This window comes from Anastrepha obliqua, chromosome 2 (genome assembly GCF_027943255.1).
Source record: "Anastrepha obliqua isolate idAnaObli1 chromosome 2, idAnaObli1_1.0, whole genome shotgun sequence".
Taxonomy (NCBI): Eukaryota; Metazoa; Arthropoda; class Insecta; order Diptera; family Tephritidae; genus Anastrepha; species Anastrepha obliqua.
In genome coordinates this window covers 21,156,556-21,174,230 of record NC_072893.1, presented here as the reverse complement: position 1 = coordinate 21,174,230, position 17,675 = coordinate 21,156,556, and the positions used below count along the sequence as shown (strand labels likewise).

At 36.5% G+C, this 17,675-nt stretch overlaps 1 protein-coding gene across 1 annotated transcript; it reads right to left on the bottom strand.

The window, feature by feature from the left end:
* Window positions 1–11,117: 11,117 nt before the first annotated feature.
* On the bottom strand, window positions 11,118–12,145 carry LOC129237790 (glycine-rich selenoprotein-like). The gene is made up of 3 exons (XM_054872722.1): window positions 11,972–12,145; window positions 11,812–11,896; window positions 11,118–11,739 (listed from the first exon to the last, which is right to left on the bottom strand). The coding sequence occupies exons 1-3, from the start codon at window positions 11,988–11,990 to the stop codon at window positions 11,508–11,510; spliced, it is 336 nt and encodes a 111-aa protein (XP_054728697.1). The 5' UTR covers window positions 11,991–12,145; the 3' UTR covers window positions 11,118–11,507.
* Window positions 12,146–17,675: the final 5,530 nt, after the last annotated feature.

Sequence of the window (17,675 nt, the reverse complement as noted above, 5' to 3'; positions counted from 1 at the left end):
AACGAATATGACATGTTCATAGATGATTGAAGACATATGTTTGACAATCGCTAACAATGCACTGGTGCAACTGGGAATGCCTGATTCAAACCGATCTGCAAACAGCCTCTTCGATCGTGATTGGCAACGAGAAACCCCCTATGATTCTGACGAACAGGGGACATTCGTTAGAACAAATCTTCCGCAGTTGATTCCAGAACAACGCATTGCATTTGACAGAATTATGCGTGCAATCACAGAACAAAGCGGTGGACTGTTTTTCATAGATGCACTCATACGATCACAAAATAATATCGCACTGGCTATTGCATCGTCTGGAATTGCAGCAACTCTTTTGGATGGTGGCCGAACCACGCATTCAGCATTGAAACGGCCGTTGAATTTGCAAAACACTGAGGCACCAACATGCAACATCAGCAAAAACTCTGGAATGGGAAAAGTACGCCAAACGTGTCAAATTATCATATGGGACGAATGTGCAATGTCTCACAAGGAAGCGTTGGAAGCGCTTAATCGTACACTGCGAGATTTGAGAGGAAAAAGACGGATCTTCGGTGGCGCATTTATTTTATTGTCTAGTGATTTTCGACAAACACTGCCCATTATACCACGTTCAACACCCGCTGATGAACTTAATGCATGTCATAAATCATCAGTTCTATGACGTCATTTACAGAAGACTTTGAAAACTAACATGCGTGTACTACAACGAGATGCAACGGCTGGGAATTTTGCAAAACAATTATTGGATGTGGGAAATGGGCGAATTGAAATTGATGAATCTACACAATGTATCACAGAAAGCATCGACGAATTGGTGCAAAAAGTTTTCCCAAACATTTCACAAAACTACAAAAACCATCAGTGGCTCAGTACGCGTGATATAAGAGCAGCCAAAAACATCGATGCCAATACCATCAACTTCACCAGTGAAACGACAACATATAAGTCCATCGATACTGTGGAGAATCAAGACGAAGTTGTCAACTATCCAACTGAATTCTTGAATTCACTTGATTTGCCAGGCATGCCGCCGCACGTTCTTACATTGAAAATTGGCGCACCCATCATTCTTCTTCGAAACATAAATCCATCACGACTTTGCAACGGAACCAGACTCTCAGTCAAGAAAATGATGAACAATCTTATCGAGGCAACAATTTTGACTGGAAAATTCAAAGGTGAAGACGTTCTGTTGCCACGTATCCCAATGATCCCGACAGATATGCCATTCGAATTCAACCGTTTACGCTAGGGACGGGCAGCAGAGTGGCACGCTCGCAGCAGAGCGTGCTAGCAAAGTGCTAGATGGGGGGGCGACAAACTTACATCAGAAGGGTAAGCAATAGGCGTGTACGTATATTAATCACTTCTGAGCAACGCATATGTGTTTGTAAAAAAGAGAGTGAAGCTTTGCCAATAGCAAAGTTACCAGATAAGGGTACTTAATTCCATGTTAGGGGATTTCGAAGTGTTGATCGTTCATATTAAATAATAAAATGCTTTTGGTTTTTTTTATCGGAAACGCTTCTTTGAATATTAACATCATCTTTGCAAATTTCTATTTTATTTGCTTTAATAATTTTTGTAATCAAGAAGCATAGGCGATTTTATAATCAAGAAGTTTGAACATTCGCATGTCAAAGCTTCATAGTTGCTAAACTATGTGGAGGAAAATTTGTACTGACAATCGGTGTATATTTTTCTGAATGAAAAAATTGTCTTCGTTTACATATAAGTATGTTATATCGTATATTTTTATGTTAGTGCATTTTTTTAAAGAATGCTGGTCACAACAGCGAACAGTAATCTCAACCAGCCATATTTTATTTAAACAATGCATGTTATACATTTTATTTTGTTAAAAAGGACAATTCATAAATGTTTCCATTAAAAAAATAGAGGATTTTTTCAAAAAACATTGAGGAAATTATCATAGCAGAGTGGGTATTCTTGGTAAGTACTTAGTTGCTCTCAAATTCAAATCACACGCATATGGCAATGCGCACAGTATGACAAAATACACAAAAATTATTAGCGAAATTTTTTTGCATCCGCTCATGGATTTCGCACCATCGGTGGCAACGCAAACCACTTTTCGCCATGATACACCCATGCGTTCAGTACATTCATTAACACATTGAAATAAATCTTCACCTTTAGTCGTCCCTTTCATTGGAATAATGTCCAAAGGTTCTCTAAAGAAAGGTTTAACGCGATTTCATAAGTTGCACGCTTTGCATCTACAACGTAATCTTCGCTTTCCTAAGAAATTAAAAAAAAAATTTAATAATTTGAATTTTTCCGACCTTCTGTAATTTGGCACACTGAATCGGGCTCTTCGTTTAGACTTAAGGATTTGTATATACTTTTCCTTTCTTCTCCTACATATTCATCATATTCACTCCTGTGCAGCTCATAATGTCTCTTTATGTTAAAAACTTTACACACCACACGTTTTTCACATACAAGGCATTGTGATTCTCCGTCTACATATTTTCATAAAAAAGTTACACTCCACTTCGGATTCAAATTAAACAATGTTCTTTTATTTTAGCTCATGCTGAACCAAATGTTTTATATTTAATATTTTATTTAACTTTGCTTATCTAAATGAAAAGTTAAAACAGAATAATATATTACACATTAGAAATAAATTTATGTTTTTGTCGGCAGTTGAACACTGTGCACTTTGTTTTCACGTTCGCCGTTTCAAATTTTTAAATAGAATTTTCAGCACTTTCACTGCATCCACACCATACAAATACACTTAATATTAGTGGTTTTTTATGCGACAATAATATGTAACTTACGGTCTCAAAAAATATCGTCGAAAAATGAAGAAATCACGAAAAAACTGATTTTATTTATGAAATGTCAAAACTTATGAGTAAGAGTTGCCGCAGTTGTTAAATGTGGGAATCAATTTTGGAAATTGTTGATTTTATTATTCATGATTTATATACATATGTAAGTATATACTATTGGTTGTTTATTTTTATTTACAGTTGTGCATTTCAGAGTGTATTGGATTTAGATAGGCGAAATTAGTTTTCAATCACGTCCACTTTTTATGAAAAATAAAAGAAAAAATGGTATCATTTGACAAACTTCGGTAGCTCAAGAGAGTTTGCAATTTTATAAAGTAATTTGCTAAAAAAATTGATTTTCTGGATTTCTTAGCTCAATTTAAAAAACATCAATTTAAAAAAATATATCCGATCTCAAAAAACATTTAAGTAATCATAAGATAAGTGTAAATAATTTACAGATTCGTCAGTATATGCAGTGATCAATATTATTGAAGATTTAACTGTCATTGCTTTCCAATATGTAAGATTGTAATTTAATCTCAAATTGAATATTTTCAGAGGTCTTAATCTTCTTTACATATAGCAAAGCAAAAACAGTATTACGCGAACTTTTGAAATGTTTAATTGCTTGTTTATTGTTCTTCATTATCTTAATTCATTATTATAATAGAAAGTTTAATAGTAAAAAAGTAAATTTTTTAAAACCTATTTTTTTAGAAATTTGTTGATATGAAGATAAAAGTTGGCATCCCTGGTAAGAATTCATGAATAATTGCTCTCTCATTCAGGATACAAACACAGACACAACTCGCTCAATTTTTCCGTTTCTTCCCTGTGCTTTGTTATCCCCCTTCACCTAGCACTTTTAAGCACGCAGAAGCACACGCTGCCGCACAGTGCAAATGTGCTGAGTTTGCCCATCACTAGTTTACGCAATGGCTATTAACGAAGCACAAGGACAATAGTTACAAGTGTGTGGATTAAATTTGGAGAATCCATGCTTCTCACATGGACAGCTCTTTGTGGCTTGCTCATGTGTCGGAAAACCTTCTGATTTATTCGTCTACGCACCAGATGGAAAAACAAGAAATATTGTGTATCCCACAGCACTTCAATAAACATCGAATTGAAACTAAACTTAGTAATGTCACAATTTTTTCGAAACTAACAAATTCAATAAAATGGTTTAGAATGAATTAAATATTTGTGTACTGATTTTTCTTCAAAGTTATTTTTCTTAAATTTATTTTAGTTGTTGGCGTAGCAACGCGCGCCGGGTACAGCTACTACTTAATATTTATCTTAAAAAAAATATACATAAAAAATTTCATCAAAACTTTCCACTTTTTAATAGGTATTTTCAGAATTTTTCTAGGTATGCGGTTTTATTGGTTTTTTGACGTGATAACGTCTTATAATTCGATTTAACAGGCTGCACGCACGAAAAAATGTGTCGTTACCTTGCTCATTACTGTTCATATGTAGTTACCTTGCTCATTAGTGTTACCTTGCTCTTTAGTGTTACCTTGCTCATTAGTGTTACCTTGCTCATATTAGTGTTACCTTGCTCATATTAGTGTTACCTTGCTCTTTAGTGTTACCTTGCTCATTAGTGTTACCTTGCTCATATTAGTGTTACCTTGCTCATATTAGTGTTACCTTGCTCTTTAGTGTTACCTTGCTCATTAGTGTTACCTTGCTCACATTAGTGTTACCTTGCTCATTGCATTGCATGAACTGCAAGCGAAAGCGCGGAACGAACGACAAAGCAAACAAAGCAAACGAACGGCAACGTTCGACATCTTGCTCTCTCCTACTTAAGTGAGCGTATATGTGTATGTATATGCGCATATGTATATATATAAATTCACGTACAGTACTATCTCGATAATCCGGACACGCGGTAGTCCGGTCACATCTATAATCCGGACAACTGCTAAATTCGGACAGTTTAACATTTTTTACTCTATAATCCGGACATTTTTCAAATTTGCTTCGCAATATGTACATACATATGTATTTTAATTTTTAGTTTGCTTTGTGAGTTTTTCGTAAAATAGCGGTACTTTAACAACAATATGGTATATGTATACGAAATGCAACAGCATAAATCACGCGTTGTGTTTATTCTTTAGTGACAAACTGAATTGAGTGGACATTATTATTAGGAAAATAATAATATAGAAGAAGCTGATTCTGATTGAACCATAGTTGAAGCGGTAAATACTATAAGTAGCGGTGAAGCAAAAAATATTTTTTCCAAGGCTATACAATGGGCAGAACAAATTGACGCTTCGGCTATGGATATTTTAGTTTTAAGACGATTTAAAGAAACTGCAGATAAAATGTTGCTGGCGAACTCGCAGCAGACCAAAATTAATAATTTTTTTGAAATAGTACATACTAAATAAAAAAAAATGTTTGATTATGTACAGATGTACATATTATTATGTAAGTATGATTGTACTGTATTTAATAAAACTATTTATGTACATACATATATCTGAATTGCGTTATGTTCATTTAAAAAAAAACAACGTTTAGTTGAAAAAAAAAAAATCATCTATAATCCGGGCACCCCCATAATCCGGACGACCCCTAACATTAAGGGTGTCCGGATTATCGAGATAGTACTGTATTTGTATTTGCATATGCCTTCTTATTGATTATTATTAATTTGATTTACTTGAAGAATTTGAAATAAAACCAAGTTTGTTAATAATACCTGTTGTTTTAGTGTTATTATTATTAATTTTTTTATTATATATGAAGGAAAAAATGTATTTTAATATTTACCATATACCTTATAAGATATGTTGTCTATACTAATATTATAAAGAGGAAAACTTTGTTTGTTTGTAATGAATAGGCTCAAAAACTACTGGCCCGATTTTAAAAATTCTTTCACCATTCGAAAGCTACATCATCCACGAGTAACATGGATTATATTTTATTTTGGAAATAGGGCTCGAGATATAGGTCAAAACGTGGACCCGGGTAACCTTCGGATGTGTATGTACAATATGGGTATCAAATGGAAGCTGTTAGTGAATGCTTTAGTCCAGAGTATTTTTCATGCCGCTCCATGACTAGGGTCTCGAGATAGAGACCAAAACGTGGACCCTAGAATGTGTTTGTACAATATGGATATCAAATTGAAGCTGTTGGGGAATGCTTTAGTACAGAGTATTTTCCATGCCGCTCCGTGACTGGGGTCTCGAGATATAGGTCAAAACGTGGACCCGGGTAACCTTTGGTTGTGTATGTACAATATGGGTATCAAATGAAAGCTGTTGATAAGTGCTTTAATACGGGGTAATTTTCATACCTATTGATGACTAGGGTCTGGAAATATATGCCAAAACGTGGACCCGCCGTGTCTTTGCACCGAATTAAACCAAACTTACACACATTGTTAAGGAGGTATTGAAGATGGTTTCCGTATAGTTTGGATACCTATTGGTAGATAGGGTCTCGAGATATAGGTCAAAACGTGGACCCGGGTAACCTTCGGATGTGTATGTACAATATGGGTATCAAATGGAAGCTGTTGGTGAATGCTTTATGATATGTTATGTTATGTTATGTTATGTTATGTTATGTTATGTTGTGTTGTGTTGTGTTGTGTTGTGTTATGTTATGTTGTGTTGTGTTGTGTTGTGTTGTGTTGTGTTGTGTTGTGTTGTGTTGTGTTGTGTTGTGTTGTGTTGTGTTGTGTTGTGTTGTGTTGTGTTGTGTTGTGTTGTGTTGTGTTGTGTTGTGTTGTGTTGTGTTGTGTTGTGTTGTGTTGTGTTGTGTTGTGTTGTGTTGTGTTGTGTTGTGTTGTGTTGTGTTGTGTTGTGTTGTGTTGTGTTGTGTTGTGTTGTGTTGTGTTGTGTTGTGTTGTGTTGTGTTGTGTTGTGTTGTGTTGTGTTGTGTTGTGTTGTGTTGTGTTGTGTTGTGTTGTGTTGTGTTGTGTTGTGTTGTGTTGTGTTGTGTTGTGTTGTGTTGTGTTGTGTTGTGTTGTGTTGTGTTGTGTTGTGTTGTGTTGTGTTGTGTTGTGTTGTGTTGTGTTGTGTTGTGTTGTGTTGTGTTATGTTATGTTATATTATGTTATGTTAATGTTAACTCATTCTCTATATCCATACAAAATATCTATCAAACAAATAAAATTAAAATTTTCTTTTGAAAAATGCAACCATTCAATCAGTATTTTCTTATGACGTTATCACGTTAAACTATCGTCAGCAAACCGACTTTACAGACAACCTCTTTTTTTTTTTTTGTTTTTTGCTGACGGAGCTAGGCGTTTTTTTTTTTCATTTCAAAAAAACCCATCATTTACTTTGAATGAAGAAACGCCGTGAAACCTTAGCGACAAAAAATCAATGGTATTTTGTAGTAACTTGAAACTTGCACTTTGCTGTAATAAAATTTTGAAAAAATTGGTTTACAATTTTGTAACGGGATTTGTTTTGAGAATAAATCGTAGAAGTACGAATTAATAGTGGTTCGGGCAAGTATTCGTTACTGGATCTTCTCTATCTTAATCCTTCTCTACTTCTCTACCTTCTTGAATGTGACTTGAATTTAATGGTAGAAATATTTGAAAAAAAAGAGTATTTCGAGTGAGCATCAATTTATCATTTCTTTATTGCTTAAAAGTTATTAATTTGTTAAAAAAGTTTATTAAGCAATTATTGTCGTCTTAGCGAAAACTTGAGTCAAAAATTCTAATTCAATGATACCAGAATATATGGAGACTCAACTCAACAGGTGCCAAGCAAGTTTGGTTCAGCGATTTCTTTTGTAATTATGTAACTAAACAATCATTAACCCTCTACCGCATATAACGCCAAATATGGCTTTTACCTTTGATTGTGTTGTATTTTTATAAAAACGGGACTTAATCAAAAGAGAATAATAATTATCACATTCTATGCTTTGTTTTCTTCTCATACGCAAAACTAAATATTGTCAACAAGTGTTTTAGCTACCTTTTCCGTTATTTTTTTTGAATGCTTCAAGTGTGAGAACAAAGCAAATTTTAAAGTGATTTATGTGCACTATTGCATAAAAAATAAAAGCAAGACTACAGCAAAAAATATATATTTGTATAGAAAGTGAAGTTATTTTTTGAATAAAAATATAATTTATATGAAAACTAAGTATCTTGTGTTTGATTTTTTGTAAAAACTGACGAAGCCATATATGGCGTTTCATGCACTAATAGTAGTTAAATAATGAACTAACATATGTGTATACATATTTCTGTTTTGTTTTTTGATAAATCGCAATGAAATTTCCTAGAAATGAATGTACGATCATTTTATGGTAACTTAAAGTATGTTTATGAAGTGAGTAGAGGTGATCAAAGTGATGATGACTACATATCTGATACCGACGAAGAAGACTTTGTAAGTAAACCGCCAGAACAGGAGCATATTTATGTACCAGAGACTGATGATACCGATGACTCAGATGACTATAACAAGCCTTCTACATCAAATGCAAAATCTGCTAAAAAGCCTAGACCTCCAATTTGGAAAGAAGTTTGTTTGCCTCCTTATTCCAGTGAAAATTTTCCATTTCAAGGAGATTCAAACCTTCCTGACTTTATTGAGGAACTGGAAACACCAGCAGATATGTTTAATTTTATTTTAAATGACGATTTGATGAACTTTATTGTAGAACAATCGAATTTAATTGCATTACAAATGGATATAAATAAACCTGCCAATATTTCTCGGAACGAGATTGATCAGTTTATAGGCGAGTTCAAGTAAAAAAGTTAAAAAAATTATTTCAGGCATAACAATATACATGTCTTTGATAAAACTACCATCATCCAGACATTATTGGAACACGTTCATTGGCCAAGAATTTGTACGTAACGCAATGACATGTAACAGATGGGAAAACATCAAACGATTTTTACACTTCAATAATAATGAAAATATAAGATCACCAGGTGAACTCGGATTTGATAAGCTCTTTAAGATTCGACCATTGTTAGACAAAATTCGTGCTCGATTGTTGCTTGTACCCAAAGAAGAACATTTAGTGGTTGATGAACAAATAATTCCCACAAAGTGCCGCCATCACCTCAAACAGTACAATCCAGTTAAACCCCATCGGGATTCAAAAATTTTGTCTTCAGGTTTCAATTACGATTTTGATATATTTGCCGGAGCTCAAAGCGATACATTCCCGGAAGGAGCACCAAATATAGGAGTAAGTGGAAATGTTGTAACGAGACTAGCAGCTACAATACCAAAAGGAAAAAACTATCAACTATTTTTTGATAATTGGTTTAATAGTCCGAAGCTTCAGGTGTACCAAATGAAAAACGGTATATTACCTTTAGGCACAGTAAGGTTAAATCGTGTAACAAATTGTAAGATGCCAACCGAAAAAGAAATGAAAAAGTTAGGCCGTGGAAGTATGGTTGAAAAAGTAGCAGATATTGATGAAGTTGAACTTGGTCTCGTCACTTGGTTTGACAACAAAGTGGTAAATATTCTTTTAACCTATGTCGGATGTCACCCTATGTCAAGAAAAAACGGTACTGTAAAAGAGGGAAGAAGTATATTGAAATCAATTCTCCTAGGGCAGTTGATGTATATAATTATTATATGGGTGGCGTTGATTTACTGGATTCTTTACTAGGCCTTTATAGAATACAACTGAGGACAAAAAAGTGATATAAAAAGATTTTTTTTTCATGATTGATATGTGCGTTGTCAATGCTTGGATTTTGTGGCGTCGAAAGTCGAAAGAATATATGCCATTGTTTGACTTCAAACTTGCAATAGCTGGAAATCTTTGCAAAGTTGGTAAATTGAAAAAATGAGGACGACCTATATCCACACCCTCAAACTCTCTATCGGCAAGTAGAGAAAATATACCTACCAGCAGTAAAAGAAGAAAGCGACAGGATTTCCCCTTGAGTTCTGTGCGGACGGACGGAATAGGCCATTTCCCGAAATGGATGAAAAACCGACAACTTTGTCAAAATGATTGCTCTTTTCGCTCATACACCTTTTGCGAAAAGTGCAACGTGTTCTTGTGCTACAACGACAAAAGGAACTGTTTTACAAGTTTCCACACCCAATAAATTTTTTTCCCAAAAATTTTTTTTTTTTCATTTTTTTCTTTCAAACCGCCAAGTGAATTTTTTAATTTTTGTTAAATACGCAATAAATTACCCTCAATCAACATAAATTTACGGTGTTTTATTTATTTTCATTATTTTAAACATTTCCATGCAGTAGAGGGTTAAGCTAATAAAGTACATTAAGGTATATTTTCATTGTTTCGAAGAGCTTTTATAAATTTTTCCTAGACAAATGTTCAAAAGCCTAACTAAGTATACAACGGCCACTTGCTCAAATGGTAATGGTTGTACGGGTCAGACTAAGGCCATTATGCACTGCGACCAGATTGATCTATTGTGCGGACCTAATTACTTAATTATAATTATTTAGTATACCGGGGAATCGAACCAGCTCCTCAGGAGGGAGGAATTGTAGGTCTTCCTCCTCTACTAGGTGCGATTACAGCAACCGTGTCTCCTGTGGCCTAATGCCTCACAATTGGTGATTAAGTGTTCCATAGACTCCTCTTCATCACAGTAGAACCTGCATAAACTAGTGCTAGATAATCCTATTGAGTTAGAGTGTTTATTATAGGCAAAGTGACCTGTAAGTGCTCCACGGAGTCATCTGAGGCCCTTTTTATCTAGGGTTAGGCCAGATTTTGCTCCGTTGTGCGCCGTTGCGGCCGCTTGTGCCGTTCCAGTGTTCCCTGATTTCTGCTTGAATCCATTTTTTTGGTTTCCTGTTTTATATTATTTTTGTTAAAGTCGAAAAATGGGGTTGGTCCAACAAATAGCCCTCTTGCTCCTTTTTTGGCATAAAAGTCTGTCTTCTCGTTTCCTTCGTGTCCCTTCTGTCCTTGTACCCAAATCAGTGAGACCTGATTATGAATATCCAGTTGGTTGAGTGCATTTACTACACTCCATTAGGACTTTTGACTTGAATGTGAAACTATTCAAGAATTTGGGAACCGATTGGCTGTCCGAAAGTATTTTAATTTTTACTTTCTCGAACCTTTCTTTTGGATATGATTTTCCATTATGGCGAAGAGCTCCGCATAAGAAATCATGGTATCTGTACTTAGTGTTAGGGATTTGTGTGCTCTAGGCGCCACTATTCTTGCTCGTACTCTTGGAGCGTTTTTTGTCAACAGTTTTCTGCCATTTGCTTAGTTACCATAGAGCTAATCAGCGCGAATTCTATAGTCACAATAAAAAGTAATTATGCATATTAAGCGAAGCGATTGCACTTATATACGATTTTTTATTGCAATTATATTCGATAACTGAAAACAGAAAAATATATTTTATTCCCATTAGTCTATTAAATATTGTTCTATTATAGCCACTTGTTCCATTAGGTTAATAATATCTTTTATATGCTTCAACAGTTTGTAAAATTCAAATCAACTTCTCCCAATTTAGGGTTGCAAAGTTGTTCGTCATAAGGGCAATAAATGCCAAAACCGTTTTAGCACACTGCACTGCAGATATTATTGATGAGGTTGGTCAGTGCATGGTTTGATGAATGGGTCTGCTGTGTCCAAGCGCACGGAAAGTATTTTTTCATCTAAAATACTTTCCGCAACATTACGAATTGCTTGGACACGTTACCGTGCTCATCCGCCACCGGGTATATTACAATCCATTGATGTATTCACCACGCGACCAATGCGACGGTTTGGACGTAGACCTTCGTTGAATCCTCCTCCTCCGCCGCCACCGCGACCTCCACCACCACCACCTGGACCACCACCACCTCCACCGCCAGAGCCCCAACCGCCACGCCGATTGCCGCTACTACCGCTGTTATTGTCGTTGTTCATGAAGGGGGCCATTAGCGTTCTGAAGCTGAAATTTTTCGTTAATGAATTACATATACATATGTATATATTGCATTTTACAATAACAAAATTCGCTTACAAAGTGACCACCACAAACCAAACGCCTGTGAAAATCTCCAAAACGCGTGCTATGCTCCATGGCCGCCGCTCCAAAACACGACCATCTGTTTAATGCAAATCAGGATTGTATTAAAAAACTATTTTTATTCATTCAGCCTAAGTTAATTTGTTATTTTTACCTCGATCTATGTATACCATCCTGTGACAGCGTCACAATAATCACCACCCTCTCTGGCAATATTAATAATTTTCGTATTATTTAGAATGCGTAAACAAAAACAAGTGGAATTTCTAGAAATTAATCCACCAACACAAAGTTCAGCTGGAAATTGAGTTGTCATTGAGACTGACGTGTATTTTCAACCCATTCATGTGTCTCACTAATGATTTCGCGTCTAGATGTCGCACTGTCGATTTTTTACACAACGTTCCCATAGGCTATCATTCATTTCATTCCATCATTTCGAATTAGACAACTAACAAGACTTAAATATTGATTCGCCTTGGCACTATTGCTGTCACCTAGTATTGAATCGCCTTGTTAGCCTTTGAATTAGATAATTCGCCTTAAAAAATGTTGAGAATAAACTATTTCATATGTAAGTAATTCAGTATTATCTATACTAATATTATAAAGAGGAAAACTTTGTTTGTTTGGTTGTAATGAATAGGCCCAAAAACTACTGGACCGATTTTATTAAAAGTGGTATCAGTAAATCAGCTAATTTGCTTTTTTTTGTTTTTTCTTTTGCCATGTCTATGTGGCTGTCAGCTCAAAATTAAACACGGCGAATTCATTCTTTGTTTGCTGGAAAACACTGCCAAAAGTACAAAATATTGTTGTTGGTCTAGTGCTACCACCTTTAATGAATGCGCCTTGCTTAGATATAATAAGCTATTTATTGAGAAATATCTGAATTTTTGCTTCATTTTTTGCACTTTTTTATACAATTTTCTACGAAATTTAGTAATTTTGTAGTGTAATCATTTTACATAAAAGGGCGTTTTGGAATTGGATGATTTCAGCTGTGCGATTTTTTTGAAAACCAGCTGAGAGTGTTTTTACTTATGAATCTGAACAATGAATGTAAAGGGTGTTTTTTAGAGGTTAGGTTTTCAAGATGAAATAAAACGTATATAATTTAATGTTATGGCCAAGAATTTAGCTTTATTATTATATAAAGATAAGGGTTTGCCATTACGTTTTAAAAATGATTTCGGGCAAGTGGCCGCCGCGGCTGGCTCGAATAAATTCCAGCTGAGAGGCCCAATTTTCGACCACTTTTTGCAGCACTTGGGGCCGTATGTCAGCAATAACGCGCCGAATATTCTCTTCCAAGACGTCAATCGTCTCGGGCTTACCTGCGTAGACAAGCGACTTCACATAGCCCCACAAGAAATAGTCCAGCGGTGTTATATCGCACGATCTTGGAGGCCACGCCACAGGTCCACGGCGCGAGATAATGCGCTCACCAAAAGCTTCCTTCAATAAATCGATTGTTGCGTTGGCTGTATGGCATGTAGCGCCGTCTTGTTGGAACCAAAGGTCGTCCACATCAACATCGTCCAATTCAGGCACGAAAAAGTCATTGATCATGGCTCTATAGCGCTCTCCATTGACTGTAACATTATGGCCGGCTTCATTTTTAAAGAAATATGGATCAATGATTCCCTCTGCCCATAGAGCACACCAAACAGTGACTTTTTGAGGATGTAACGGCGTCTCAGCAATGGCTTGTGGATTATGTTCACTCCAAATGCGACAATTTTGCTTATTGACATACCCATTCAACCAAAAGTGAGCTTCATCGCTGAACAAAATTTTCTTCGATGCGTCGCGCGAACCGAACCATTATTTTCGTAAAAAATTTGCACGATTTGCAAACGTTGTTCAGGTGTAAGTCCATTCATTATGAAATGGCAAACCAAACTGAGCATAAATCAAGTGACAGCTGTCAAAAAGACCATCTACGAAAAAAGTAGTGCTAACTTGAAAACCTAACCTCTAAAAAAACACCCTTTATGTATGCATGCTGATGGACTTGAAGTCGTCCCCTTATTGATTTCAAATGCAGAATTTGTGGGCCGCCGTAGCCGACCATAGGCTACCATTCGATAATGTTCAGGATCGAAACCCGGGCAAGAAACATCAAGTGATAGAAAAAGTTTTTTCTAAAAGCAGTTGCCCCTCGGCAGGCAATGGCGAACCTCCGCGTGTATTTCGGCCATAAAACAGCTCCTCATGAAAATTCGTTTGCCTTTCGAAGGAGACATTCAAATATAGCTCCCTCCACTTGTGGAAAATATTAAGAGGAACACTACAAATAGGAGGAGGTTACACCCAACAAATTATAAATATAAATTATAAATTTAAATTTCAAGGGCCGAAATTTAAATTTTAGGCCACACCTAAACGTCAACGACACCGTTGGACTTCTTTCTTTGGGGTTATTTGAAAGAAAAGGTGTACGTCGATAAGCCAGCAACAATTCAAGAGCTAAAGGATAAGATCATTCGGCACATTAACATCAATTATGCCTCAGCGTCATCGAAAACTTGGACCATCGGATGGAGGTGTGCCGCCGAGGCTCTTCCGTACGTAATTGAGCCATACCAATATTATCATAATAAAGAGAAATGACAATAATTTCCTACAAAAATTACTCAAAATGAACACTGGCCCTTGAAACTTAACCACCCTTTATATACAAGGTGAAGTCCAAAATTAACAAGACTGGGGTAATAAAAATATTTTTGATGGCGCCATCTTTTTAAGAGTTGGTGCCTTGGAAGTTACATCCCTAGCTGACTTCCAGAAAAGCTGAGTGACATTCGGTTCACTGAAAGCGATGTTATTGCGTCTAAATTGTCCGTATATTTGTGTTATCGGTACAAAAACGAGTTTCGAACAAAGACCTAATATCAAATTTCGTTTTAAAATCGGTAAAACCTTTACCGAAACATTTGAATTGGGGAAAAAAGTTTATGGCGATAGGTGTCTATCTCATGCCAAAGTTCATGAGTAGTTTACACGTTTCAGAGATTGAGTTGGACATAAATGGCTATGAACATACGGGCCCAAAAGCCCCAAAATCAGTAATCACCGAAAACTCAATTGAAATTGTTCGCAAATTCATCAAAAATGAACCGAAATCATGGTTTAAATTCATGGAATCGGAGTTGAATATCTTCACAACATCGATTTATCACATTTTAACTGCTCATTTTGGGCTTACGAAAGGTCTGTGCATGTTTCATTCCGCACAAGTTAACTAACGACCAAAAATTGCTCAGAATTCAGCATTCACAAGACCTCATTAAAAAGTCGAGAAAAGACGAGCACTTCCTTTACAACATTCGAACTGGTGATGAAACCTGGTGTTTCCAACATGAACCTGAAACTAAGGTCCCCCCCACATGAATAAAATTTTTTTTTTCATTTTTGTAGTTTTGGTGGCAAAAAACGTAAAACGAGCATTTTTGGCGAAAAATTTCGCCATATTTGTAAGTGAAAAACAACCTTAAAAAAAAAAAATAAAAAAAAAAACAGTGGGGTGGGGGAGGTATTTTTGATTTAGAAAACGTGTGCCAAATTTGAAAAGAATCGGTTGAATAGTTTCGGAGTTGTGATTGGCACCGACTTTTAAGAAGTCGTTTCGGGAAAAACGCGTTTTAAAAAATGACTCTGAAAAATTATCTATGCTCCGCATTCGTGGTAGAGTGCCTACAAAGGCTATAACTTTGAGAGTTCAGCTCCGATCCACTTAAAATTTTGACACAACATTCTTGAAATGATTTACTATAAGATGAGTGAAAAAAAATTTCGATTTTGTGACCCCTGTCTGACTATTTGAAAGTATATAAATATGGGTTTCTCTCATTTTCCTACGGTGACATTCCCGCACGCATATTTCGATGCATGTATTTCTGCCTGGAAGCTTGTTGGGTAAAAACATATTGTAATCGTTTTTTTTTTTAATTTATGCCCACTGATTTCCGCCCCTGTTCTACCATCTTCTAATTTCCACCCATCAGTGAACCATATCTGGGAGCCAGGTAAGTGGTGAACTATGGTGATCGAATTTTTTTCCAGGCCGGACGTTCATTAGTAACAACTTGAAAGTTCCTGAAGAGAATGGGTTTGGGTGATAATGTTTCAACCCTATAAGGAGCAGGAGTCTTCTACGATCTTTAAATGACCCTTCAGATCCTATCTTTTTAGATCGGAGATGCCTTTTAATCTTAAAGCTCTCAAACTAGCTTTTTCTTCAATTAGAATGGGAAGCGACGGTATGCATGACCACACCTGAAGCTTCAGTGAGAGCGTTTGCATGAGCATTACTCCTGTTATGCCGACGCAGACGAAGCGGTACAGTTTCTTGAGTTCATTTACCGCCTTTCATTGCTTAACTTTAGGCCACTATGCCAGGGGAGCGTAAGTGACTATGGATTTACCTACTGTAGTGAATGTCCAGTGAGACATTCTGGGGCTCAGTCTCCATGTTTTTCCAAAAAGCCTTGTGCAGGCAAAGAATGCTCTTGTGGCTTTTGCAGCAACTTTCTCAAGATGAGGGTTCCAAATGAGCGTTTTGTGAAGGTTGATGCCAAGATATTGAGAATAAGTTCGTAGCGTTTTTACCGACTTTTATTTTAACAAAAAACAATAATTATATCAATAAGTTAATCAATTATATATGGGTGGTGTCTCTGGTGTCAGAGAAGTTAGTGAGTCTGTTTTTAAGGATCTCTTTGTTATATTATCAAGGGTAACGCCCTTCAAATGGTATGACAGGGAGCGGAAATGATAGTAATCGATCGGCACAAGGCCCGGAGAATACAGCGGATGCTGAAGGACTTCCCATTCGGGCTCTCGGAGTGCGGCTTTGACGACTTGTGCAACATGGGGCCTGGCGTTATCGTGAAGGAGTACAGTTTGACTATGTCGATCAGGTCTTTTCAGTCGAATAGCTTCATTCCCGTGGTGTAGCTGGTCGATGTAGACTTCCTTGTTGACCGTGGCATTCTTTCCGAGCATTTCCCTGTGCACCATGCCCTCCCAGCCACACCAAACACAATTCGTGATCTTCTTTGTATGAAGATTCGGCTTGACTCTCGGCTTTGGCGTACCTCCTGGAGCCAACCACTTCTCTCTTTGCTTCATTTGGATGTATAGGCACCATTTCTAATCTCCCGTAACGATTCGGTTCCAAAAGCGCTGTTTATGACCGCATGTTGCTCGATGGCGAGCAAGATGCCGAGAAGTAATTTTAAGGCGACTTTCTTTGTTTTTTTTTTCGTTGAGCTCGTGAGGCACCTAGGATCCTAATTTTTCGGTAAATCCCATTGAATGCAGGTGATTGAGACTCGTTTTATGATCACAGCTCATTTTTCCCGCCAATTTACGATTGGTTTGGGGACCGTTCGCTTTTGAAAGTGATTTGAGACGTTCTTCATTGAATTCAGAAGGTCTTCCGCTGCGAGACGTGTCATCGCCGTCTAAGCCGCCATTCGCCATTTTTGAACTTTGCAAACCATTTTCGTGCTGTCTACTCGCCTTCTCCATACACGTCGCAAATGTCCCGGGCTACTCCGGCAGCTTTTTGACCTCGATGCAAAGCAAAGAAGAGCTGGTGTCGAAAGTGTTGATTTTTGTCTCCTGGGTATTCCATTTCTAAGCCTCAAAACTAATAAAAAATTAATTAACTCAAAAATACAATTAACATGGTTTTGTAGAGCAGAAAAAGTTCTGTCGAATGAATACTTGCCCTTTGCCAAACAGCAAATAAATCTTTGTAAAATAAAAGAAAATATAAAAACGCTCGGAATTTATTCCCCAACCCAATAGTTCGCTTCTGTGGAGAGTTTAATAGTAAGTTTCCACCG

Bases quoted from the DNA above. Each gene is read 5' to 3' on its own strand.
- LOC129237790 (XM_054872722.1), bottom strand. The intron at 11,740-11,811 runs GTAAGCGAATTT...GAAAAATTTCAG, and splicing joins TGGTTTGTGGTGGTCACTTT to CTTCAGAACGCTAATGGCCC.